At 34.6% G+C, this 27859-nt stretch overlaps 1 protein-coding gene across 2 annotated transcripts; it reads right to left on the bottom strand.

The window, feature by feature from the left end:
• Window positions 1–3755: 3755 nt before the first annotated feature.
• Window positions 3756–21286, bottom strand: LOC127839064 (alpha-tubulin N-acetyltransferase 1-like). Of its 2 annotated transcripts, XM_052367230.1 has the most exons (11): window positions 21060–21286; window positions 19026–19095; window positions 18425–18516; window positions 16585–16756; window positions 15465–15612; window positions 14919–14975; window positions 12288–12314; window positions 9290–9492; window positions 8190–8236; window positions 6205–6528; window positions 3756–5488 (listed from the first exon to the last, which is right to left on the bottom strand). In XM_052367230.1, the coding sequence occupies exons 1-11, from the start codon at window positions 21149–21151 to the stop codon at window positions 5335–5337; spliced, it is 1386 nt and encodes a 461-aa protein (XP_052223190.1). In that variant the 5' UTR covers window positions 21152–21286; the 3' UTR covers window positions 3756–5334. The 2 variants fall into 2 exon arrangements, with proteins under 2 accessions (XP_052223190.1, XP_052223191.1); XM_052367231.1 differs by lacking the exon at window positions 12288–12314.
• Between the last annotated feature and the right edge of the window lie 6573 nt (window positions 21287–27859).

Raw genomic sequence — 27859 nt, 5'->3', positions numbered from 1 at the left:
TTAATAAGGCAAATGTTGATGCCGCACGACGAACAACCCACGACGGACAAACGGTGATCTCAAAAGCTCACCATGAGCACATTGTTCTCAGGTGAGCTAAAAAACAAAGCCGCAAACAACATATGAAGCTATAATGCTTTACATTTGATGAATAAATCTGCGGTCTCTGCACTTAAAAACAACAAGAAGAAAATAAATAAAATTTTATTTTAAATTGATATATAGATATGCATAAATAATTCCAATATGTGAGATAATAAAAACAGCCATTTCACAGGCGTACGCAGAAAACCCTTAATTCAGGTATAAGGGATATTGACCAACATTCTGTGTAAGCATATGCCATTATAATTATTTCACTTGCACACAGATGTGAATATTAGTTTATCAGAAAGCACAATGCTTAGACCTTTTCAAGAGAATATTATTATTATAGAATAAAAAGTGAACTTTCATAATGGTTGTACATGCAACAGATTTTAGTTAATGAAACTTGAATGCATTTATGATAGCTATGACTGAATATTACTTCCATGACATTAAACAACATTGCTGAAGTGAAATTATTAACTTTAGGAAATATTAATGAAAAATATTTACGTTTTATTAATTTTACTGTCATTAAAAAAAAACTTATGAGTGTAAGAATGTTACAAGAGCTAGTTTCACCAGCATCACTAAAATAAATGAGTTAAAGATATTTTTATTTCATTTAGCTTTAGAATGTTTTTATAAATGCTTAATCTGATTCAAGTATGCATGTTCTCTTTAAATGTACATGGCACTTTAAAACAACAGGGCCTGAAAGGCCCAAAGTCGCTCACCTGAGATAACAAGATATTATTGGGACAAATCTTCTGACCAAGTTTCATGAAGATCGGAAAATAAATGTGGCCTCTAGAGTGTTAACAAGGTTTTACTTATAGCCATATAAGGAAAAATGCCCGCCTCCTGGCAGCCATGTTTTTCAACCAACCGGCATCATTTTTGAACTCGTCCAAGATATTATCGGGATGAATCTTCTGACCAAGTTTCATGAAGATCGGACAGTAAATGTGGCCTCTAGAGTGTTAACAAGATTTTACTATTGCCATATAAGGAAAAATGCCCCGCCCCTAGAAAGCCATGTTTTTCAAGCAAACATAATTATTTTCAAAGTCATCCAAGATGTCATTGAGACCAATCTTCTGAATAAATTTCATGAATATTGGACAATAAATGTGGCCTCTAGAGTGTAAACAAGGTTTCACTATAGCCATATAAGGAAAAATGCCCCGCCCCTGGTGGCCATGTTTTTAAAGCAACCAAAACCATTTTCAAACTCATCCAAAATATCATTGGGAAAAATCTTCTGACCAAGTTTCATGATGATCGGAAAATAAATGTGACCTCTAGAGTGTTAACAAGGTTTTACTATAGCCATTAAAGGAAAAATGCCCCGCCCCCTGGCGGCCATGTTTTTCAACCAACCGGCATCATTTTCGAACTCGTCCAAGATATTATTGGGATGAATCTTCTGACCAAGTTTCATGAAGATCAGACAATAAATGTGGCCTCTAGAGTGTTAACAAGATTTTACTATAGCCATATATAGCCATATAAGGAAAAATGCCCCGCCCCTTGGCAGCCATTTTTATTAAGCAAACGTAACCATTTTCGAACTCATTCAAGCTATCATTGAGACCAATCTTCTGACCAAATTTCATGAATATTGGCAATAAATGTGGCCTCTAGAGAGTTAACAAGGCAAATGTTGATGCCGCACAACGCACAACGGACGACGGACAAAAGGCGATCACAAAAGCTCACCATGAGCACGTTAAGCTCATGTGAGCTAAAAAATACTCGCATCCATCAGTTCTGAATCAATTACAATCGAAAATCACTTTCAAATTCAAATTCTGAAATAAATCAGGGACCTACAATTAAGTGTTTATGTTCCTTAATAAATGTACACACCACGACTTCACACCTTTCCAAAACAATCAATGCAAAGATTATATAACAGTGTGGTTGAGCAAACTGGAAGCGTTTTCCATTATTAAGTCTTTCTGTTGATTTAATCAGTAAGTACCTTGTATTTCTACTCGTAATCTAAAAATTATTTGCTAACTTCAATGATAGTTATAAACATTCTCGTGTATACAACACAGGCCTGTGTCCTCCAATGGACGTCAACTGACACACACACAGTTTGTCCCAACAACAGCAGCCATAAAAAGGCCCCAATCAGCTTCTGGGAAAACTGTTCTAAATGCATAAAGTGTTGTCCCAGATAAGCCTTTAAAGTCCCCTTTGACTGGGTTGAGAAAGCATTTCCTTGACACAGACAGCAGACAGCACAGGCTAATCTGAGACGACACTCTACGCAAATGCATCCAGTTGTCCCATAATGGGGGTAAAATAAAGCCCTGCATGATTGGTTAGTTATTTTTTAATCCCCTTACACCTAGTAGCATAAACACATTCATTTAAAACTTATTAAGCAAGCACGCCAAAACAGCTGTTGAAAATCAGAATCTTTTGTCGATTGGCAAAAATAAATAAATCTGGGAAACAAGGTATCAATATAAGCTGTATAACTAAGCTGTCCTGTATGTGTAAGTTATTACACTTTTGTTATTTAGCATAGCAAAAATGTTCTTTTTGAGTAATCATTGAAGTAGATTCTTTTCAATTAAAATGTCTGACAGAAAAGACCTTATATTGAAAAAGGTGGGTGCTAAGTAACAAATGAAACATTTAACATAATGTATAATGAATATATAATACAAATCAACAATCTAAACCAAGGGAACACAATTTTAAAGAAACACTATCAAATACATGTCATTGGATGAATGTTGGCATAAAAAAAAGAAATAAGTATAAAAATCCAATGAAAAAAGGAGGGCCAACAGGGCCTTTAATCTAGATTGTTCACCTGTGTACTGAGACAGGGGTATTTTTATACCCATGGGCATGATTAGGACGTTTTTGAAGAGAACCACTATCTGATCAGATGTAACATACCAAATATTAAAGCTTTTTGGTTTCAGAGATTATTTTTCGTATGGGTAAGCTATGCTGTCCCGTGCCAAATATTACACTTATTTGCATTGTTGTCTCAGAGAAGAAGCTATTTTAGTATATAAGTCTTATAAACTATGTGCCCCTTTACCGTGAACTCATGATTTGAACAATATGTGCTGAGGACCACGTTCTGATACCACACACCAAATATCAAAGCTGTGGGCTGAATGGTTTTACAGAAGTTATCATACTGAATGAGTCTATACAAATCATGTAACCCCTGGAGCAAGGCCAATGTTTAACCAAGGAGCATGATCTACACTCAATTAGTACATAACCATTGTCTGAAATACATACCAAATATCTAAGTCCAGGACATCGGGTTTCAAAAATGTTTAAATTTACTGTAAGTCTGTATAAGCATGTGAACCCTGGGAATTCCCAGGTTTGACCCCAGGGGCATGATTTGAAAAAGAAAACTATGAACAGGACCTCTATCTTATGTTACATACACAATATCAAAGCTCTGGGACATGTGCTTTCAGAGATGATTTTTGACGGGGCAGGACGGACAAAAGGCAATCAAAGAAGCTCACCATTTGCATGTTTGGCTAGATGAGCTTACCAAAAATCAACTCAAAAACTTCAAACACAGGTGACTGACATTCAAAATCAACTAACTTTATACTTGATGTTTAATTACGGACTAAATCTGTTTTTTGAACAAATCTCTTCAAATCTCAAAGGTATACTCAATTTTCAGAGTTGAACATGAAACCATTATATCTCTGCTTCATATTTCCATATAAAAATACTAGTTTCATGCTCAGCACCCATATGATTTGTACTGAAAACAACTACTGGCATTGTTAGTTCTAAAAGCATTACAACCTAGTGTTGTATAATTTATTACAAATTAAACTACATTTTCAATAAAAAGGTTCATTTTATAATGACACACATATAGCACAAAACAATATTGCTGACATCATTTTGATATTAACATATCACAGGCTTAAATAATTTAAAATCTTGTATATTAATGTTAAACTATGAAATCATATATACAGAAGTCATTACTGGATATATACATATATAGTGCATTACTTTCAACAACAGGTTTATATTTAACATACAAACCATGGCAAGAAAAAAACATGTTTTTTCTTAAGCAATGAATAAAAAACTTCCGTCCAATTAAAATCTTAGTTACATATTAACATTTATACTAAGTGTTTACCCCTAAAAGTATTCATCTAATAAGCAAATTATTGTGTCTGTTAACATGCACAAATTAGTTTGTTACAGGATATTAGTTCCATAAATAAAATATACATTTCCTTGAAAATAGTAATCTTGATTCTTAAAGTTACAAAACACATGACTTTGAAGTTTAAAAATATTTGTTGTTTTTATCATAAAAAAAATGAAAACAATGAACAAAATAACATCAAGATGCAGGCAGTTTTTAATTGGCAATTGTTGATTATTCTTTACAATTGAAGATGAATAGAAACAAACATGTAATGTTACCAAACTGATTGTAATAGCATATACATTGTATTTTCCAATATAATTCTGACAAAACTATGTAGACAGTATCAATACTTTCCAGAAAAGGATTTGTAACCTGCAACTGGAAGTCATAGAGCACTTAAATTAATTGAACATGTTTAACCCTATATGCTTATTTGCAAAACGCCTAAATACATAAACTGTTGTACAAACACTTGATTATAAGCATATTTTTAATAATAATGAAAAGAATTAACACAGAATTTTAAAAGGACCTAGCTATTGTCAACATAAATCAAATACCACCAAGGTATTTATGCCGCAAAAGGTTTATGCAAGGGGCATGCGTACGTACATAGGAACGGGCACAGATAAAATTAGATCCATTAATGTACTCGAAAAAAACAGACAGGCGTTATTTTTTTATGTTTTCAAGTATATTTCTTAACATCAGCTATTCAGTCTTCTGGAAATCTTTCCTTTCAGTGAGCAGGGTGGCACAATAAATTGTTGATATTAACCTAGGCATCTCAGAGCATGTATAAACGCATAAACAAATTTCCTGATCTTTTCTAAATAATAGCCACTTTTGCACATGCATTAAGCCTAGTATACCCAGAGTGTGGTTAATATAATTAAGTTGAATAGCAGCATTTAAATAAGAAAAAAAGATACAAGTAAATAAGATACAATATAAGATTTTGCCACCACTCAACTTGTATGATGTCCTTCAATCAACATAGGCCATTCCTTGAGCCAAACAAAGAGACATTCCAACATCACTAACACTCCCTATGCACGCATAGATCACCACAGTCGTGTGTGAGTGTAGTTGCGGGAGGCTATAGACAGGTAGGTGGGATCATTGTCAAACACTGTCCAGCTGCGTTGGTCGGCGGCCGGTTTCCAGCCATTGGCCACTGCACTCTTCACCTCCTCCTCCCTCGATAGAAAGGGGTTTCTGTAGAACAAAATGAGTCGCGTTCTGAGAAAACTGGGCTTAATGCATGTGCCTAAAGTGTGATCCCATATTAGCCTGTGCAGTTCGCACCGGCTAATCAGGGACGACACTTTCCGCTTAAACTAGATTTTCAGTTAAAAGGGACTTCCTTTAAACAAAAAACACCATTAAAGCGGAAAGTGTCGTCCCTGATTAGCCTGTGCGGACTGCACAGGCTGATCTGGGACAACACTTTACGCACATGCATTTTACCCAATTTAAACAGAACAAGACACAAATATGCCTCTCTCTGGGAATATTGGGCTTATTTCATGTGTGTTGTTGTCACATATTAGACAGTGCAGTTTGTACAGGCTAGAACACTTTCCACCTAAACTGGATGTTCTTCTAGAATATACTTTTGTAAACAAAATATTCCATAAAAGCTGAGCCATCGCTGATAATCATGTGAGGACTGTACAAGCTAATCTGGGAGGACACTTTATGCACATGCTTTAGGCCCAGTTTTCCCAAAACAATGCTCAAGTTATAGAAAATGGGACTCAATAGTAAAAAAAATGGGATGGAATAATTGAATTTAGGAACAAGATGGTTCTGTGTAAAAACAAATCAGAAAATAACTGAATATGGGACTGAATATGGAAAAGGTTTGTGAAGAATGAGATAATAGAATTAATAAAGTGAGTAAAGTGGGACAGAATGACTGCACAACGTACCTTATTGGCATTTCTAGAGTAGGCCTAGTTCTCAAGTGGCCCCTACGCCCCTGGTACTCCTGGTGCAGATTCAGACCAGCATCATGTGCAGAGGCTCCCCTTTTCAACAACAACCCATCACTAAAGAAAGAATTATTGTTCCGGTTGTGTTCACCATTTCCATTGATTCCATTGGTTGCTGTAATATTGCTACTGTTAGGCCGCGACCCCTGTGCACCACCGATGGGGGATTCATTTGTCTTTCTGAATCGACTTTGGTTCTGTGATCTACTTGACATAATTTCCTGCAGGCTGCCACTCTGAGTCTCATTTGGAAGCTCGATACTAGAAAATAGACGTGGCAAATAGATTTAATTCGGAACTTGCGCGCTGTGGGTTTTTCTGATTTCTGAGCACGCGCGGGAGGTACAAACATTGTCATTAATACAGTTATGACCAGTAACGTCCATATCCGATTTGCTTCTCATTCAGTAGTGGATAATAAGAGTTTAAACGACAGTAGTGTTTCTTTTAGGAAATGTCAAAATTCAAGTCTTTTGTTGTTATAACTATTATTATAAATAATTACACATAACAAATCTAACACTGATATACATGTATGTCAGATGTTTAATACAGGATTAAAGTCTAAATACGCCGTTCAGATGTACAGCTGCCTATACAAATGGGTCCAGTAGCTAACATCCTTAAAAGACATGAAAAACAGACTTTGTCAGCTGTATGGTAATGATGGAACCTATGCAAACAGCGTGACATGCAATATTTCTTCTAAACAACATTATTTGTGTTCATGTTTTTTCTGCTTGCTTTATAGATATAGAAAATAAAAATGATGTATGGTAAAGCTCGTTAGTGATGTGCCTTCCAATCTTAAGGTCTTAGTCTTTAGCGAATAATTTTCTTTACTTTTCAGATTAGATTAAAGAAAAGCATCACAATAGAGCTATATCAATAGACATATAAATATCCAACTGATATGGAATGATATATTAGTTCTAGTACTACGAATGGACTGAGGATAGTAAGGTTTTTGTTGTTTGGTACTTGTCTATATGATTAAAAATATTTTTGAATAGTATAATATATATACAATGGAGTCAATGTCTTGGTAGTTTCGTTGACAAACTTTCATAAAAACTGAATGCCCAGGCCTACGCACAGTATATACAATGACATTGTTTCGTGACCGGAGCTATTTACATGTACATGCAGCATTATATCGTGTTACATAGTATTCTTACCAAATAAACACGATTGAGATAAGTTCATCCAAAGAAAAATGATTAAATCGTGGTATTTTTATCAACTAAAACAAACGTTTTAGCAGAAAAAGTGGTGTTTACTATTCAGCGATAAGAGAAATTATTGATTCACTCTCTTTTCAAATATGTTAGTCAGCTTTTGTTTGTACCTATCGCGGGTGCTCAAATAACGGAAAAACCCAGACTGGAGAGTTCCGAATAACATCTATTAGAAATTATCTACACTTGTTGTTGAGTAATGTTATATAATCATAATGGACACTTTATTTACAGCACTTAAACGAAGGTAACTACAATTAACCAGTCTTGAAATGTTACTTATAGTTGTAACTTGCCTACATAAACACTTGTGAACTCTCTTAGCATAAATTACATGATTGAATGGTCTCTTATATTTGCATTTGCTTTTGTTTGTGTATGGGTTACTTTAATGATGTAATTTATTATTATATATACTGTACATTCATTTCAAAATAATCTTATTGTTTCAAACTGGATTTCACATTTGAAACTAATGCATTAGTCATGAGAATATTTTAATGTATTCATGCATAAAGGTTTGTGTCAGGTTACTATTGGCCAGCTATAGAGACGAGTAACAAAATGAAAACAAGTTCAACGTTTCTCGTCACAATGTCAGACAAACCATTCAAATATAACAAACACAAAAAACATGGCCAATAAAATATAACAAACACAAAAAACATAAAAACATTGACATACTCTTCGATGGCAAGTGGCTTCAGTTGCCCAATCTTAGCAAATTCCCCCTGAAACACAAAAACAACAGCGTTCACCACCACTTCTTTCAAACTGACAATCCTATGGTCCTGCCAATCAACCTGCAGTTTGTTAACATAAAATTGTGATTAGATTAGATATTAGTGTTGTTAGAGACATTGTATTCTTTAAATACTATTGTTTCACACATGGTATACCTGGTTCAGAAAATGACCCCCTCCCCTGTAGCAATGAGCTGTGTAAGGCTCTGTAGTATATCAGCATAAACTGATGACAAACTCAGGGAATTCAAAACTTCCGCGTCCAATTATCTAACTTTAATAGATATTACTACAATATGATTACCCAAAGTGGTGTTAGTTCATAGGGTTAATAAACTACAGACAGAACAGCTTCTGCTATTATAAATTGGAAAACTTTGGACACTATTTTTTAAATTTAGAATATATCAGACAAGGTCAATAGTTTTCTCCCAAAACAATCTCTTTGCAAAAGGAAATGAATTACACATGGCATGCTTTTTTAAACATTTATTTTCCCTCATCAGCACTCTTCTAAATAAGTAACTTGAACATTTGTAAAAACTGAAACGTTGTTCTACAAACTCATTTGACTGATGTTTCCAGACTAACCTAATGTACCCAAATCTATCCTAAATAAAAAGGTTAACAAGCAAATTCGTTGAATTGATATCCCCCGCCAATATGCTTCTGGACATAAAAGTGTTATATTTGACACTCAAAAAAGCATTTTTTCAAGATACAAAGGGCCATAACTCCGCTATTAACAGATGGTCTATAATGCCATTTGGCGTGCATCATCCTCTTATTCATGTATATACTCATACCAAGTTTCAATAAAATCCGCCAAAGCACTTCCAAGATATTGCTCCGAACGGACGGATGGAAAAACGGATGGACGGACAACGCCAAAACAATATCCCTCCGCCTATGGCGGGGGATAATAAATGTTAACATACACCAGTAGACTGTAAAGTCTACCTTTACCAATGTGTACCTTCTTGTAAATGACATTTAAAGTATTTTATTCTCCTAAAAGTAAATACAATTGTTTGATCATACATTTTCTCTTCTCGGAGTAGAAAGAACACTGGGACTTCTCATTTTCACCGAGGAACCAGATGGTGGTCTACTGCCCAGCCCATTGTTCTGATTGCTTGACCCTTGACCCAGGCCCTGATTGGTGGGTGGCAGGGGTGGAAGGCCATAGCCATTATAACCACTGTAGGTCTTCGACCGTGGCAACTCTTCATCTAGGAGATTGTCTGAAATGGAATAGTTGGATGATGATTTTGTGAGTTCCTGATATAAGTATCAATGTAGTCCTCCTGATATAAGTATCCATGTAGCCCTCCTTGACTTGTTGTTGTTGTACTGACATTTCTCTCAGTATCGTATTCAATCAAGACAGTAAATAAGAGACAATTATAGAATTTAAAAAAATTAATATGCAACAAGTTTCGGAAAATACATTAGTCACAAGAATATTTTTGCAGAAGTGCCGATTCCTTTTCCATGACAAGTGGTATTTTGTTGCTTTTTTAAATAACATATATAATATACAGAGGTACACAGGGTTCCTATTACAAATGTCACTGCTTATCTCATTTCCCATTAGAGGCAAGTGAAAATGGCTATGCACAAACAGCATAAAACCAGAACAGCCTGTGAGTAACTCCCAGTCTGTTTAGGTTATATGCTGTTTGCTGCTCATCAGTAAATAAGGTTTGGAAATGAAGCCTAAAACACTTGAATTTAGTAAGAAAGGTATTTAATTAAATTTAACTTTCTATGGGACTACAAATGCGTCAAAATACGTATCTAAATGGTAAAGGGTTAAAGCATTTTTTCTAGTTCCTGACTTTCAACACAACTAGATGTAAGTAACTTTTTTCCTATCATTTAGATATTTGGCCGTTTTCATCACAGTTTCAGTCATATTACATCGGTCAATTTAACAACTCACACTTACAAGAAAAAGTGAAAATGGCTATGTGCAAACAGCATAAAACCAGAACATCCTACAAGTAACTCACAGTCTGTTCAGGTTTTATGCTGTTTGCTGCTCATCAGTATTTAAGGTCTGGAAATGAAGCCAAACTTGAATCTAGTAAGAAAAGTCTTACAATAAACATAACTATCTAAGGGACTACAATGCATGAAAATACGTATCTAAGTGGTAAAGGGTAAAACAACTCACACTTGTCCAGAGTTAGCTGGTTAACCAGTACTAAGAGCACATTCATATTTATGCCAAAAATGACAACTGCCCTACTTGAATCACGGGTAGGGGGTGGGGTGAATGACTGTAGAAAAGATCTCATGACCAGTTCCACCACAAGTGATGTGGCCAGGGATTGAACCTGTGATGCTCAGATTTGTAGCCAGCTCTCTATCAACTAAGCTACCCAGCCCAACTAGTGTAAGTATCAAATAGAACAGAGTTAAAAAACAAAAACACTGTTAAGTTTAATAGAAATTTAAACAAGAGCTGTCAGAGGACAGCGCGCTCGACTATTCAAGTGCTTGACAGTATAACGTAAGCCATCAGCTGGAAATTGTTCATATTCAATAATTTATAAGATGATCTTTCAAAAACAAAAAAAAATTGGGGGGGGGGGGGGGGGGTAGAGGGGGGTGAGAGGGGGGTATAAAGTGGGTCATTTATAAGATGATCTTTCAAAAATAAAAATAAAGGAAAAAAATTAATTTGGGGGGGGGGATGGGGGGGCAGGGATTCTGGTTTGGGGCGTGGAGTTTTGTTTGGGTGGAATCAATTGTGGTATTCAGGTAAGTGTTGTTTTGTCAAAGTATTAATAATATCTGATCATAAATAAAGAAGTTACGCCAATTTAAGCAAAATGTTCAATTATCTAAGTATAAAAGGGGCCATAATTCTGTCAAAATGCTTGATACAGTTGTCTGCTCTTGTTTATAGGTTGGGGTCATGTTGGTAAACAAGTATGCAAAATATGAAAGCAATATGTCAAGGGACACAGGAAATATTTGGGGTAGTACGCAAACTTTAACATAGATTTATCAATAATATGCATAAAGGGGCAATAATTCTGTCAAAATGCTTGATACAGTTGTCTGCTCTTGTTTGTAGGTTGGGGTCATGATGGTAAACAAGTATGCAAAAAATGAAAGCAATATGTCAAGGGACATTGAAAAAATTTGGGGTAGTACGCAAACTTTTACATTTGCATGCAAACGGACACAGCAACGCTGACGCCGGGGTGAGTAGGATAGCTCTACTATATATATTCCATATATAATAGTCGAGCTAAAAATGTTACATCATTTTGTTATTGTTTCCCAATTTCTTGTTTGCAAAACAGCACAGTGCACAAAGGTTAGCAAATGTAACTTTTAATTGTTTAGATATTATTCTTACAGCTGAACTTGCGTATTCAAGAGTTGCAATTAATGTAAAATGATTTTATTTTGTTTTCTACCACGTCTTAAGTATATTGTCAAAATAAAGACCAAAACTAGCTAGATAGCTAACTGCAATGTCAAGACAATTGCAAATAATGCTAATCAGTGTGATTATTAAACAAGCTGAACCACACTCATGTTTGACATAGAAGGTCGTAAAGAACGTTCTGGATTTTCCTAAAGCCAGAGACCATTTTAACGTACATTTAACTTACAAACTGCCTTATATGCCATTTTACCTTAAATTGTTAATATGATCTTGCATTTAATTACATGGTTCTTCTCTGCAACAATGTGTCTCATAATGATGTTCACTTCTGACAAGTTGTATGAAAATCCATACATGCTTCCTAATATACATGAATTGACCCTTTAACTTTAACTTGTGACAATAATAATGGACCTGGTTCTTGGGCAACACTCAGTTTTATCTATTTGATCACTTATGGCAAGTAATTTGTACATCCATCCATGATGGATACAGTTATGTTGTGAACAAACATTTCCTGCCGCAGACCTACCAGCCTTTCAGCTACAGTGCTCTCTCAGACTCATAAAGTGGGCACTTTTTAAAACAGGAGTATAGCTTGGGTTGTTAGGTCTCTACAGTAATGCTTACCATCAAGTAGATAATTCAGCCTTGGGTCTTAAGAAAAACAAAAACAAATTATGTTTCTTTTTATATAATTACTTTCAAGTTCTTGTACTACTTCTCAACCAGTAACACTAACAGGCAAAGCTTTCTTTTTCCCCATAAGAAAAACATATATTTGTTTACTTTTTGGCATCACTGAATTTGTATGAAAAACACATGTTGAAATATTTACAAATGCAATTATTATTTATGCAAAACTTCTCAGCCCTATTTTAATTATTAAACATTGAAATGTATCAAACATATAAAATACTTAGTGCCAATTCATACTTAAATTATTAGCTTTATTTGAAATTGGCACAAATAAGTTGTTGTCCTTTTAACATTGAAGATTTTTTTTAAAAACAACGTACAGAATATAAAATTGGTTTGAAAAAAAACATTAAAATATCCAGGTAAAAACAAATAGTGAACACCTGTATGAAGTCATTAAAAAAATTACAATAGTTAATAATCTACCGTCTGCTGTGTTGTTCACAAAAAAAAAAAAGATCTGAATGAACAATATTTACATATGCATAAATATTGATTGATTTAAATAGGCAGCTTATTTATAAACACAACTATAATTACACAATGAACGATATAGAAAAGACAAACTGTTTGGGAAATAATATAATGCAAAAATTAGAAAAAGTTATCATAAGTTAATATACAAAATATTTCAAAACCAACAATAAGAAACTTACCTGCAAACAAGTCTGTTAAATGTCAAGTGATATTTTCAGTCATGATTGAATACTTTTACTAATGTCGCACAACTCATGTCCAATTCGTCTCCTGATGGTGAAAGTTTAAAGCAAAACCTTTCCTTCAGAACTGAGGTAACAAATGAATGCTATAAGAAATATTCAGCTATAACCACTTTAAACACTGAATATACATTGACTATAAGCATACCACATTTCTGGCTTGTGGTAAATAAAATAAGGACAGGGGCATAACTTCTTGGATTGAGTGTAAACAAACACTAAATACTTTACACCTACCAAGCAGTGTAAGCAACTTCATAAACATGTGCTCAGCTACAGATCTATCTAGTAAACAGCCCACCTTAAACCAAACAAAAACAATATTATCAGTAATATGACCCTCTTTATTTAAGCTTGATTGCACAAAAGCCTTGAGCCTTTGGCTTCCAATGACACTGTCAGGTCTGTTTGCTGGGTGGAACAAGTACTTAGTGTTTTATGAAAGATCTTAATGAAACTCTGTGAGTAGGGATCAAACCTCGGACTTCCCAGTCCCAAGGCAGACCCTATCATGTACCGGGGTATCCATCACATCATTGTGATTATCATTATTGAACTACATTATTCTGGGTAAACTTGGCTTAATGCATGTGCGTGGTGTTGTCACTGATTAGCACAAGATAATCACGGACAACACTTTCCACCTAAACTGGATTTTGATTTATAAGAGACTTCTTTTAAGGGGTGTTGCTGCAGTTTTGCTGATTTTTTTCCCATCTTATAACTTTTGCTCAAAATTTATATTCAAGTACTACATACAAATACTATATGAAAAATGAAATAAAAACATAGGGTCACCGGCCTTGTTTTGATTTTATTCGCCATAATATAACATGTACTTTTTCATTAAAACTGAAAAATCTCTAATTGCATTAAAATGATTAATAACCTATAAAATTGGCAACATGTAGATATTATATAAGCTAATATATATCATATACCATTTAATTTAACCACAAACTACCAAAAAAATGGAGAACACAAGTTAAATTTAAAGAAATTTGATTTTTATAATTTTTATGTCACCCAAAAATAAGTCAAATTTTTACTATTTTAACCACAAAAATGGAATTTAAAAAAGTTATATCTAATAACTTTTTGCGAAACTGCTCAAATATGTTCATCTACGTATTGTTATCATTAAACAAAAATAAAAAAAGGGGGTCACTGCACTTTTAACAGAGATTTTTTTGTTTAACTATCCTACCGTCTATGTCGAATTTCCTACAATACAGCAATTAGGCGAAACTCAAGTACCGGTTAATAGACTGTTAGAGATATGCATAAACATTATATAGTGTTTACAATCTTAATTGGGATCACAAAGGCTTACTAAAAAACACAACACTAATACAATATTTAATCACAAACATAAGACCAAACAGTATCAAACTCGACCTTAATCATCAAAAACAGGGACTTGTTGACAGATTTCGGCATGTTTTGAAGTTTGTGATTACATGCTTTAAATTGATTAATGTAAACAACATTACTAAAGAGCTCCAGGAAAAAAACAAGAATGAATTAAAAGAAAGAAAAAAAGAATTAAACAAAGTTAACCGCCCCTGGGATCGAACCACTGAGTACCTATTATGAACCTACTAGGTGATTAATTTGTGATGATTCTGATAACAAAACTATTGGGTTGTGATAATAGCATCGGTGTTGCTATAAATATACCCTCGGTTAAATAAACTGCCGCAACACCCCTTAAACGAAAAATTCTATAAAAGCAAAACGTGTTGTCCTTGATAAGCCTTCCGACTACACAGGCTAACCTGAGACCACACTTTACACACATGCATTAAACCCTGTTATCCCAAAATGAAGCTCATTTAATTACCTCGTCTTCTTGGAAGTGGTGGTCTCCCTTGACCCGACCTTCTGCGGGATGTTGATTCTGAAAATAGACATATATTCCCTGACAAACATACCTACTAACTTTAAGTTCCTTAAAGTCAAATTATCAGATGCCATCTTAACTCAGCATTATTAATTAGGGAAGGGAAATCATACAACATTATCTGTGTGGTATCTGAAACTTTAAGAACAAATACCAAACCAACAAAGGGTAGGGGGTGACCAAAACTCTGCAATATTTTACACAAATCATTTTGGTAGTTTTTAATAAATATACCATTAGAAATTCAGCTAAAATATCAAGCATGAAACTTCATGAACAACATAATTCAACAAAAAGTTAAATGGTACATCTAACAGCTATGAAACTGTACGTGGAAAATCAATATAAGAGAATACAGAGAATGTATCATCATCTTAAAGCTTTCATGTAAATAGGAAATTGAAAGCTTTATGTAATATTTTCAGTAAGTTTTTTTTTTCATAAAGTACTCTATAATTATGTTCTAGAATTGTAGTGTAAACTCACCTGGCCTATTAACAAAAAATCCTTCAAAGACCACAAAGTTGTTCACTTGAGGGATTTCGGCCCTAAGGTTGAAGTGTTTTGCCAGGAACTGGCTAAATTTGAACGATGGCTTGTCAATCGCTAAATGGACCGGTTTTACACCTGTATCCTGTAACAGTTAATAACATTAACTGAATTCGAGTGAAAAAAATTTAAAGACATGTCAGTGAAAAAATGAGACAGCTTTTATATAAGGCCAACAATGAAAATATATATATTGATACTGCCTACCTACCAAACAAAATTGTCCCTTTTTAATATTTTTGTTTAAACAGACCATTTTTTCTAGCTAATTTACAAATATATTGTAAGGTGTGTTCTAGACAATCCTTTAAAATTGGCTTGAACATGAAATTTGTTTGAAAAATAAAAATGCCTACCTAACTTCCTATTATCAGCAAACCTGGGTAGGGTATGGCAAACAAACACATGTTTAAGATTGGCCAAATCTTGGGATGGACATCTATGTGTGATATTATCCTTTTACTTATGTAGTTTAATATATTTCGTAACTTATCAACAGTAATATTACTTGAACTCTGGTTCCTTTCTATATTGTATATGTTTTTTGTTTCATTTTGAAATAAACTGATATGACATGTTAAAACTGTTTCTGAATTTCCATGACTTAGTTGATTTTATACAGTAATTTTGTATCACCCAAGGTCAAAAGCCCCTGTCTACTGAAAACTATCAAACACGTGCATTATTTGAATAAGTTCTAATGAGAATTTTTTTTATTCATTTCAACAACAAAAATTCTATGTTTGAAAGCACTGTGAATGGAAATTATGCTTTGTATGTCTAGCACGCATGTAGTGTTACTCTTTTTACTCCATAGAAATGATGCACACTTCTGTGGTGAAGAAACTGTATGTATAATTATTACTAAAATATTTGACGGATGTCAATGCATTCTTTTACTTAAATCACAAACATGCATTGTGCAACTGCTGTTAATAAGTGTTTTTTCATGTGCAAATGTTTACCTATTTTCATTAGTATTCAAACAGCTGATTCAAGAAAATGTATTTAAATACACATTTAATTGTACAATTTAAAAGGCAAATAATTGACAAACCTGAAGCATGAAGTCAAAGAGTTTTCGCCCACACCCCATCCTCTGTCGTGACTCATGCACATAAAAGTCAAGCACACAAAGTGGCTCCATCTCGTGCACTGCGCCATGGTGGCTGTAGACAAACAACTTCTTGCGTCCGATTTTCAAAATGCCAACAGCAGTTCCACGGCCTCTGTATGCGGCAGAAAGAGAATGTGGTATTAAGCGGTAATGAGACTGTTTAATAATACTAGGTAAGAATCCTAAAATACTGTTAGTCTGAGGACATTTCATTGTAAATCAATAAGGTAATTATAATGGTATAGAGAACAATAGGATTGTGTTAATCACAAAAACTGTTTATTTAGGGAGGCATGGGAAACTAAAAACCATGGTTTGCAAAATTAACAGACATTTGTACTCGCAAAAGTTTGCAAGTGGATTTTCAATTATCTAAAAATAGCAAAACTTTTATTTTTCTTTTTTTTTCTATTTGTACTGATAACTGTATATAAAACAAATATGAATTAATAAGAAACTAGTTAAATTACAATTCATTTTTTGCCTTGCATTCAAAAAGGCAGCACTTTACTAGCCTATTTGTTCGATAAATTATTTCTACAAAAGAAGCATACAAACTTAAATAATATTATTCATTGCAATTTGACTGTGTATTATCAATTTACCTCATAAGCGTTAATCTTAATTTTAATGTTCGTGTTTCGTAACCACTATGTTTAACCCCTTTCCCACTCAGAAGCAAAGTGAAAATGGCTAGGTGCAAACAGCATAAAACCAGAACAGCCTGCGAGTAACTCACAGTCTGTTCAGGTTTTATGCTGTTTGCTGCTCTTCAGTATCTAAGGGTTGGAAATGAAGGCTTTACAACTTGAATCTAGTAAGAAAGGTCTTTAATTAAATTTACTTTCTTAGGGACTACAAACACGTCAAAATACGAATCTAAGTGGTAAAGGGTTAATTGATATACACACAAATAAATTAAATTATTTGTTCTGCTATAAAAGCCCGCCAATATGCTAACATGTGCAATGTTGCAGTATCCTTGAGTAAAAAGTGTAGCAAAGATAACATTGTGATCATTACCTTTGTATAAAAGTTTCATAACAGATAACGGTAAAATGAGGCATCCATTTTGCAGATGGGTTGTCTTAGACATATTTTGCAGTAATTGTAAAAACTAACCATGCAAAAGGGTGTCCTTTTAAAAAAATGTTGCCATTTGCGGCATACAATATGAAAGCTGATTTTGTCGAGGTATATTAAGTCCCTCAACGAAGCGTGTATGTGAAAGAATGCAAAAATCCAGACCAAACTTGATTTATTTACAGTTGGATAATATGAAATTAATGAAAAACAAATCAGGAAACTCGCACTTTTCACAATATGTTCAACATTGTGAAACTAAGATTCCAATCTGCAATTAAACTGACGTACACCTAATAAACATTTCAAAAAACCAATAAAAAAGTTAATGGTAATTTTGAAAATTCAGGTGCAATCATGAAAGTCTAATTTTTATCACTGCTAAACCTGTCTTCAGGGTCTTTGTGAATACAGTAAATAGTCATCACTTGAAGTGGTCAAATGGCGAAATTCTCGGTGACAAAACTTGTTTCAGATCAATGATTTGCTCATAATCAATGAGAAAAAATGGCAATTTGAAAAAAAAGCATTTGTTTGTTTCTACTAAAATCCTTTATGGTATATTAACAACAACAAATAATTGAACAATAGAACTGTAACATTTAAAAAGAATGTAATCGTGCTTTTTAGTTTTAAAAAACGAAACTTTTTATACCTTTTTTTTTACTCTAACAGCATAACTAACAGCATGACCTACCCATTTCCTGAGGCATCCTTCATGATGAAGAGTATGTGGTCAGAGAGCTGTAGCTTACGGCCAGTCGTGATCACTGTGTACAGACCTTGTGCCTACAAAAAGTACAATGAATACATGAACAAATATGAAACTTCCAAGTTTCAAATTGGAAGTATATATATATAACAGGTATATGTGTACCTATTTAATATTGATGCAAAAATATATAATCAAGGTTGTAAAATACTCCTCCTTTTGTGCAAGTAATCACTGTGCAATAATGTTTGAATGAGTTTTTACACAAAAGCTGCTGATTAAAGTTAATGAACACAGATCATGAATAAACAGTGATCAGAAATTTCACATATTGTGGCAGTAAATTCTCTGTTTGAAAGAAATCAAAGACGATCAATCTCTTTTTACTGGTCCGAATTTCTATTGACTGGCAGCTCAACAACAACTTGGGACTTCAATGGCCTGAACTCTTTACATCAGTATTCCTGAATTTGTATCTGGAACTTGTGCAGTTTTACTGGCTTTGTCTTGGGCTGAATCATTTTAATTTATCATGTCGTAAACAAAATGCAATAGTCAAAAGAACTCTCTGTCAGTGTGACCTTACCTTGGATGATGCATCACCCATCCGATCAATAACCTCCAAGAGCTGAGACCGAAGCACCTGGTGGCTATATCTGAAATATATTAGAATAGCAGTCTTCGCTTCAAGTTCTTCCAAGCATTGCAAGTTTGGGCAAATTTATAAGAAAAGTCCTTCGCCTGAATTGGTTAAATATGCCTGGACTTTACAAGGTATTAATATGAATAAATCATCAGTTTCTTATAAGTAAATCAAAATATATATAAAACCATGGTTTGTATAAGGATTGCCCTAGAATCCTTAAATTTTGGGTCATTATAGCCATAACAAAATGATTTTTGCATCGTATTTATTTGAACAGTCCATAAAAAAACATTTGCCCTGTCAGGCAAGCATCTGGTATTTTTCTACTATCCCAAATTTAAATCTATCCCGTTTCTTATACGACTGATATATCAGTGAACACAAATTAAAAGCAAAACCTATTAAGGATATGTGTGGATTTCAGTGAAAGATTGTGTTATGATTTCATATTAGTTGTCTTATTTAAAATACTTCATGGCTTCAGTGAAAACATGTCAGTGAAAACATGTCAGTGAAAACATGTTGTCATCCATGGCATGAGCAAAGAAAGCTGGTATTGTCAAACACTTCTGGATGTATTTAGGACCGTGATGGTAAAAATAAAATCCACAAACAAAATTCAAACATGAAATATATAATAGAGCAGTATTACTATGAAACAAGTTTGCTGCACAGATGATATAGGATAGAGTCAATAAAAGTATGTTGGTCAGTAGGACCAATCTTCATTAACTTTATTAATAAATATTTGACCCACTCAAAACTTCTGTTCTTGTCTGTAGTACTAATAGTTTTTCTGAATTTTCTGGGGCTTCAGCCCCACCCCAAACCCCAGTCAATATACAGGGTTCGACATTAACTTTTTTTACAGCAAGACCATCGGACCAGCTTCTCTTAAAATGTACTAGCCGAATCTGATGTCTACTACACCATAAATGACATAGCAAATGAACACAATTGTGTCATGTAACTGTTTAATCAGGATTTATTAGTTAATAATCAGGGAACACCAGAAAGTTATTTTGATGCATAGAGTAAACAGTTTTTGATTTTCTTTGTCAAGTTCAAGCAATGGGAACTCAATTTTAGGACAAAAATTGACATTTTCGTTTTTCTTAATATTTACATTTCCTGTCAGTTTGACCGTCGGATTCTTCTTTATCAACTGATAAATCCGAACTTGAACAAAGCCATTCTTTTAATAACATTCTCTCGATTAAGGATTCTTACCTAGTATTACTAAACAGTCTCATTACCGCTACGCCAAAATGTTCACATTGACGATACCGATTTTCGATAGAAGTGGTAAAAACATGCTGTTAAGTTTTACTACACTGCAGAAAATCATTAATTTTCATGAAAACTTGACCAATGGAAAAAAGCAATTTCTGCGGGAAGCCCTCCTTCGCGTCTAAAAATAATGATGAATCATGTGAATGCTCCGCGTTTATTTATATACACTAGTTTTGTTCTGATGTAAATAACGAATATGAGAGTAATTTTACACATTAAGAAAAAAGGTTTTTACAGCAGTTAGTTATAGTTCTATGAATCAGTATAGATTTTTTATGTATGATCAGACGGACAAGCTAGCCCGCAGTTTTACTGCCCGACCACCGATCTTACTAGTCAAAGTCTGTCGGACGTGCCTTAGTGTCGAACCTTGATATATCATTTGAATAAGACTTATTCTACTGAGTACTCCTGTAACTGATGTCACCCATAAAGGCAGTAACCACAGCTGGCATTGTTTTACTTCAAAATGCATACTGTCACTGGAAAGCTTGTTTGGCTGATTGAAATGATCATATTCACTACAGAACACAATTTTATATATAAACCTTGTTAATTTGTGAACAGCAGAAAACTTGTATCAATTACCAGGAATGTCAGTTATTTTATTAAATATGTTTACTACATCGTCTGCGATAACTGTTACGACTCGGTGCAACAATTTATTATTTAGATACAAACCCTTCTGCATTTCTCCTGGCAGGTGTAATATTACAGTCTAACTTCGTAATCGTTTCCGACAGTAAGTGATTGACGTTAAAACTGAACTCCATGTTAAGTTGTTGAATCAGTCGATATAAATAGCACCATGCTGGTCATATATTTTATGTTAAAAAGGGTCAAACGTCCAAATTCAACCAAAATAACTCCATGTTTAACTTCTCCAAGCACAACAAACCAGTGCCGCAATGAAGTATACCGGAGCGAAAATTACCATCGCTATGGGCTTTTTGACTAGGCTACTTACCACTTTTAATTAAACTTGTTGAATAGCTCGAAGTTGTATTGTAAATGTATACGAATTTCATGTATGGTCATTTAATTGAAGATCTCTTTGCATTTTAATTTGTGTGCTGTTGTCATGCCATGAGAATAGTAATAGAAAAGTTGATGCTTTGAAGTTTTGAAATGTAGTTTTGTCTGATGCATTCGTGTGACTTTGATACTTGCATGGTCGTTGGCATAATCGTGACACATCGCGTTGCTCTCTATGCTTGTCAATAAGGTAGTATTTCTTTTTTCCGGGCCCGTTAGTTTAAACACATTTTATTTTTTATACATATATATTTATGCTACAGTGGCATTGAAGACAATTATGTACATGTATACAAATGATTGAGCCTACATGTATGTCAATGTCATCAAAGGGAACTGTCTAGTATGACAACGATATTACAAAGATTAGCAAGATGTAAAAGACAACATTCTTCCACAGAGTGTATGGATATAATTTGGATACGGGTCATTTCCATTACAATAACAAAACAAACAAACAAACATTTAAAAAGAACAAACCAACCAAAAAGAAGTAAAACAAAGAAATATCATAAAAAGTACAAATATTTTTTCTTTCATCATCTCCTGACCTGCCCAGCATTATTTTTGCATTCCGAAAATAATAACATGCACCAGTGATAGTTTACAGCTGGGTGCTCTAAGATGAAGATTGATCAGTTATTAAATCGTTTTGCTTCTTTAATAAACAGCTAGGATTTTATCGAAAAGCTTATCGTTATTTTTTTAATTAAGAGTTGGTTAACCGAACAAGAGTTTCCTAGCATTCAGTGGGTGGAAAGTACTAGTGTTTCTAAAAGTGTGTAAACGCGGTCATTTCGGTAGTAGAGGCAATTAAAACAAGACTATTGCTAAGCAATATATGTCCCCTACCGGCTCCACCATTGTCAGAAATTCCACCATTGTCAGATTTTTTTTATATATTTGTTTCCATAGCAACCATAATTTTTGACGTAGGAACAAAATGAAATGACGTGCATAATGTCCATATTGCCATCTATCCATGTTACAAGTTTCGTGAACAAAAATATGAAGAACTTTCAAAGTTATCGCAGGATCCAGAAAACTACCATTTTAAGCAGTATTTCTAGTCTATTTGTTGCCATAGCAACCATATTTTTTTACGTAGGAACAAAATGAAATGACGTGCATAATGTCCATATTGCCATCTATCCATGTGTCAAATTTCATGAAAAACTAGAAATGGCGCGGCAGAGGCCGACGCGTATCCCCACGCCGAATGTTTGACCTAGGTGTGCCCCAGGGTTGGTAATGGGGCCATGCATAGCTGAGATTGACCGTATTGTCATAAGAGAAGTTCATCATCAATTAGAAGTGAATTGGTGTAGAAATGAAGAAGTTATAGTAAAAGGAAATTTTGGGTGGGTGTGACATATGTGGGCAGGGCGCCCCAGCGTTGGTAATTGTGCCATGCATAGTTGAGATTGACCGTATTGTCATAAGAGAAGTTCAGTATCAATTTGAAGTGAATCGGTGTAGAAATGAAGAAATTATAGTAAAAGGCAATTTTGGGTGGGTGTGGTCTATGTGGGCGGGGCCCCAGGGTTGGTAATGGGGCCATGCATAGTTGAGATTGACCGTATAGTCATAAGAGAGGTTCAGTATCAATTTGAAGTGAATCGGTGTAGAAATGAAGAAATTATAGTAAAAGGCAATTTTGGGTGGGTGTGGTCTATGTGGGCGGGGCGCCCCAGGGTTGGTAATGGGGCCATGCATAGTTGAGATTGACTGTATTGTCATAAGAGAAGTTCAATATCAATTTGAAGTGAATCTGTGTAGAAATGAAGAAATTATAGTAAAGGCAATTTTGGGTGGGTGTGGTCTATGTGGGCGGGGCCCCAGGGTTGGTTATGGGGCCATGCATAGTTGAGATTGACCCTAATGTCATAAGAGAAGTTCAGTATCAATTTGAAGTGAATCCGTGTAGAAATGAAAAAATTATAGTAAATGGAATTTTTTGGTGGGTGTGGCCTATGTGGGCGGGCGCCCCAGGGTTGGGATTGGGGCCATGCATAGTTGAGATTGACCCTAATGTCATAACAAAAGTTCAGTATCAATTTGAAGTGAATCCGTGTAGAAATGAAAAAATTATAGTAAATGGAAATTTTTGGTGGGTGTGGCCTATGTGGGCGGGGCGCCCCAGGGTTGGGAATGGGGCCATGCATGGTTGAGATTGACCGTATTGTCATAAGAGAGGTCCAGTATCAATTTGAAGTGAATCGGTGTAGAAATAAAGAAGTAAATGTAAAATAACCTAAAAAAATGAGTGATAATTTCTGACGCGGCCCCACCCCAACCGCTATAACTTTTGACCCAGGGGTCAGATCAAAATTCCAAATAGTGCAGGGTCGCACATATGCTCATAGCTACCATGTGTGTAAGTTTCAAGGTTCTAGTGCTTTTAGTGTAGGAGGAGATAGTGGCCAGGACGGACGGACAGACAGACGGACGGACGGCGGAGATAACCACAATATCCCCACCTTTTTTTCAAAAAGCGTGGGGATAAATATAAAGAACTTTTAAAGTTATCGCAGGATCCAGAAAAGTGTGACAGATAGACAGACAGACAGACTCACAGACGCACAGAGCAAAAACCATAAGTCCCCTCCGGTGAAACCGGTAGGGGACAAAATATTGATCTGCATCCTCAGCGTTGAAACCACAACTACAATTAAGTGAGTAAATTAAGTGATCTTCACAGAGATGTGCTTTCAGATCACTACATTTAGACCTGATTCTAGCATAGGCCAGGGGATACATTCTCTCTCCGTGTGGGTAATACGCCGGCACAAATGGTGTCTTATAGTTTTCGTTAAATTTGTATTTAATGTTTGGGAGTTTAGTGTATTAGAATTAATGTCGTTCCATAAAGGAAAAGCTGATGGTATAACCGAGTTTGAGAAAATTTCAAGACGCTTAGGTAGTGCGAGATTACCAACATTTCGTAAATTGTATTCAGCATGTTCGTGGACTGATGTAGGAAAGATGTATCACAAAGATACTAAGGGAATATGCAATGTATATGTTTATGAACAAATAGCAGCTTTTGAATGTTATGTCTTTGTTCCAATGAAACCTAACAGATTTCCATTCAAAGAGTATTTATTGAAAAAGATCGTGTTAATCCACTAACAACTCTTTCTGCAAAATATTGAAGTTTTTCTTATATTTTTATCGCGTACACGTGTCCAAGACAATTGATGCATATTCTAATATGGGGCGTAAGTACGATTCGTTAATTTGGTTTAAAATTTGGCGTTTTTGCCTTAACTTACACATTCTCATGAATGCTAATATTTTGGATGCTCTATTTAGAATATTATGAAAGTGTTTATGGCAAAGGCGATCATGGCTAAATAAAATACTTACCTGGTAGGGGCGTGTAGGCTTCAACAAAAGATAAAGGGTTTTAATTAAATAGTAATTGTGGCTTTGTTATATCCGATAGTGATAAAGGAAAATTTCGTTAAAGGGTTAAAAGTAATAAGTCGTTGTTTTACCTAGTTGTTAGTATGCATTAAAAGATTATTAAGAATAATGTCAATAAATCTATGGTCATTGGACGTAATTGAAATGTTAGCTAAATAGTTCAAAAGCAACATAACCATATTTCCCAATATACCATACTGTCGAAGTTTATAAATACGCCCTTTATGCCAGACTCGATCTAAATCATTTGAAATGTAAGGAAAGACCACGCACATTCTTTGTTTGCGTCAAATCCTTCACACATTTGATTGTATACACCAATATGTTGGCATGTAATAGAAAGCCATGCCAAAAAGCGGACTTATACTCATTTAGAAGTTTGTTTTAGTTAAAGTAGTTATACAAATATTTTTGCTGCGAGAGGTTTCACAGATGTCCATCTTGTAAAGTCGAACAAGACAAGGAGCCAAAATTACTAGGAATACAAGCATTTGTAATTGCTCAAAATGTCTTTCTTGGCATTTGTTTCTCGCCCGTTTGAATAACATCGTGACATTTTATGGTGGACGCCGCCAGTGGGCGGATTGGCGGTCGGACTGGTGGGCGAAGGTAAAAGCTTCTTCGGAGCAAAACGTTATTCATCATTGATACATTTTCAAGTATGCGGAAGCGTCATGCATGATGATACTCGGGCATGTACACCTCTGTACACCTCGTTTAGCTCATATTATCTCTGAACACATGAGTGTATTTCGGTATTAAAGAGAACCGATGTATGTGATGCTTAATGGTTACGCATGCGCAATTTATTTCCTTCTATATTACATATAAAATAGTTGATGTTCGATATCAATTTTTACCATGATCAAGCAATGACCCACTATATCATCATACATCATTAGGAAGATAACTGCATAATTTTTTGAAAAAAATGGATGTCATTAAATTCTATACGTTGTAACTGAAAATATTCACCTTAGAATAGGCAAACCGGTTTCGACAGCTGTGCAGGCGACCATTTTGGGCTCAAATAGTATGACCTACTTTCAAAGCCGGGAACCATCTGCAGAAAAAGTAGAGCACACAAATGGCTTTTTCGGCGTAAGCTGTATTACGCCAGCTTTTCACCTTGACTTGACCTTTGTAAGTGTCCAATAATACTCAGATAAAATTTCCCGCGGCTAGGTACGAATGAATACACTTCATTTATTCCATTGGCTGATTTGAGTATAACACCAGAACATTGGAAACATATCCGCGTCTTTGTAACACTGTTTTACTGAATGAAACAATTTTATCTCTAATGAAAAGGCTCAATATATAGAACAGTTTTACAATCAATTTTCGACATAAATACAGTTTGTGCGTTCACCTTTTATTTTCAGAGAATTACCATCACAAAAGCGTTTATACTAAAGGCTATGTTGTCATATTAAGTACTTACTTGCATTGCATTTCAACTCGCGAGGTTTCGGGTCAATTCGCGGCCATTTGTGAAAGTCAGAGTTTATATACAGTTCATCACCGGAGTTCGCAGAAGGGGTTGCGATCATTGTGTTACACCGGTCTTACTGACAATAACGTAGTGACTGTTATGCATTGCATTCCAATCCGCAAGGTATCAAGGTCAGTTTGCGGTCAGTTGCAGAAATCTTTATATAAACGCCGTCTCGTAAACTTTGTGCACTTGAAGTCTGTTTTGATCAGAAAGATACTAAATAAAGATATTCGGCGATATTATTGTGGTATGTCAATCATCGATTTTTAATATGGTTTCAACATTTGCATGATAAGGACCAATTTTGATAAAATTAATTAGAAATATTTATCCATTTAGACCAGTTTATTAAGCTTGAGCACAATAATTCACTATACTATAATTATGCAATTAAATAAGATTCTAGTATTGCCGGCTGACCTATATGCACTCGTTTATTCATGTTTCTTGTGTTTTTCTATTCTGTAAATATAGATATCTGAGTAATAATATCACATAAAGCAAAATAAGCCACGAAATCTGGCGCAACACCCCGTAATTGATTTGCTTATGATGTAGCTAAGAACTGCGCAGAAAAAAGGCATCCGCTACTTTTTATCTCATAGGGATAACTTTTGATCGTTCATAAACATCGACCACAATCAACGCCGTATATCTTTTTAAAAGATATTTCTTGTTTCTTATTGCTTACAAATATACCTTCAAATTAATACCACAAACAACCATTTGCATTCTATTTTACAAATCCTAGGAAGCATTCACTGAACAATGTGTGCTATATATCAAATTGACTGCATGTAACCCTGTAAACAGGAGTTCCGGTTTGGGGTTATGTGACCTTTAATAATGCTAAAGACAGCAACTATACTGTATAACCATCCACCTTGCGTTGGCCATGAATCCGTTTGATAATAATAACAGAAACCAAACCTACACACATTTTAAATCACATAATTATTTTTCCCTGTGTGTATTTCGAAGGTGGATTTCTATGTCCTTCCGCGTCTAAGTCTGCGTTATGTAAGGCTCCGGAATACGGTAGGTCATATCACTCCTATCCAAGTAACCTACTAGACTCACAAAATTTTGGATAGACATTGAAATAGTACCGCAATTGTGTCCCTATATTTACAGGTATGTATGTTAAGTATATTTTAATTATAAAAATAAGTATGCTGCAACACGGATGACCTTACGACAAGCTTACATGTTTATTCTGTTTTATTTTTTCTTTACTTATACTAAAAACATGTCTCACATAATTGTCATTTTATGGCTGTACTTGACTACTATATGGTTTAATTCGACGTGTTTACATTACGTGTCATATATGTCATTTGGCTTAAATGAATACGCAGATAAAATGAGTGTCTTAGAGTTGATTACCGGATGCCTGTATATGGTATGCTTACTCGAATCCTTTTTAAGAAGTGTTCATGCTAGATGGATGTCGGTATTGTGTGAAAATTCGTTTATAGAATTAGGAATTAGTATTAGCCATACTAAGTAATTGTATTTG

Source organism: Dreissena polymorpha, chromosome 7 (genome assembly GCF_020536995.1).
Source record: "Dreissena polymorpha isolate Duluth1 chromosome 7, UMN_Dpol_1.0, whole genome shotgun sequence".
NCBI lineage: Eukaryota > Metazoa > Mollusca > Bivalvia > Myida > Dreissenidae > Dreissena > Dreissena polymorpha.
This window is presented reverse-complemented; position numbering and strand designations above follow the sequence as displayed.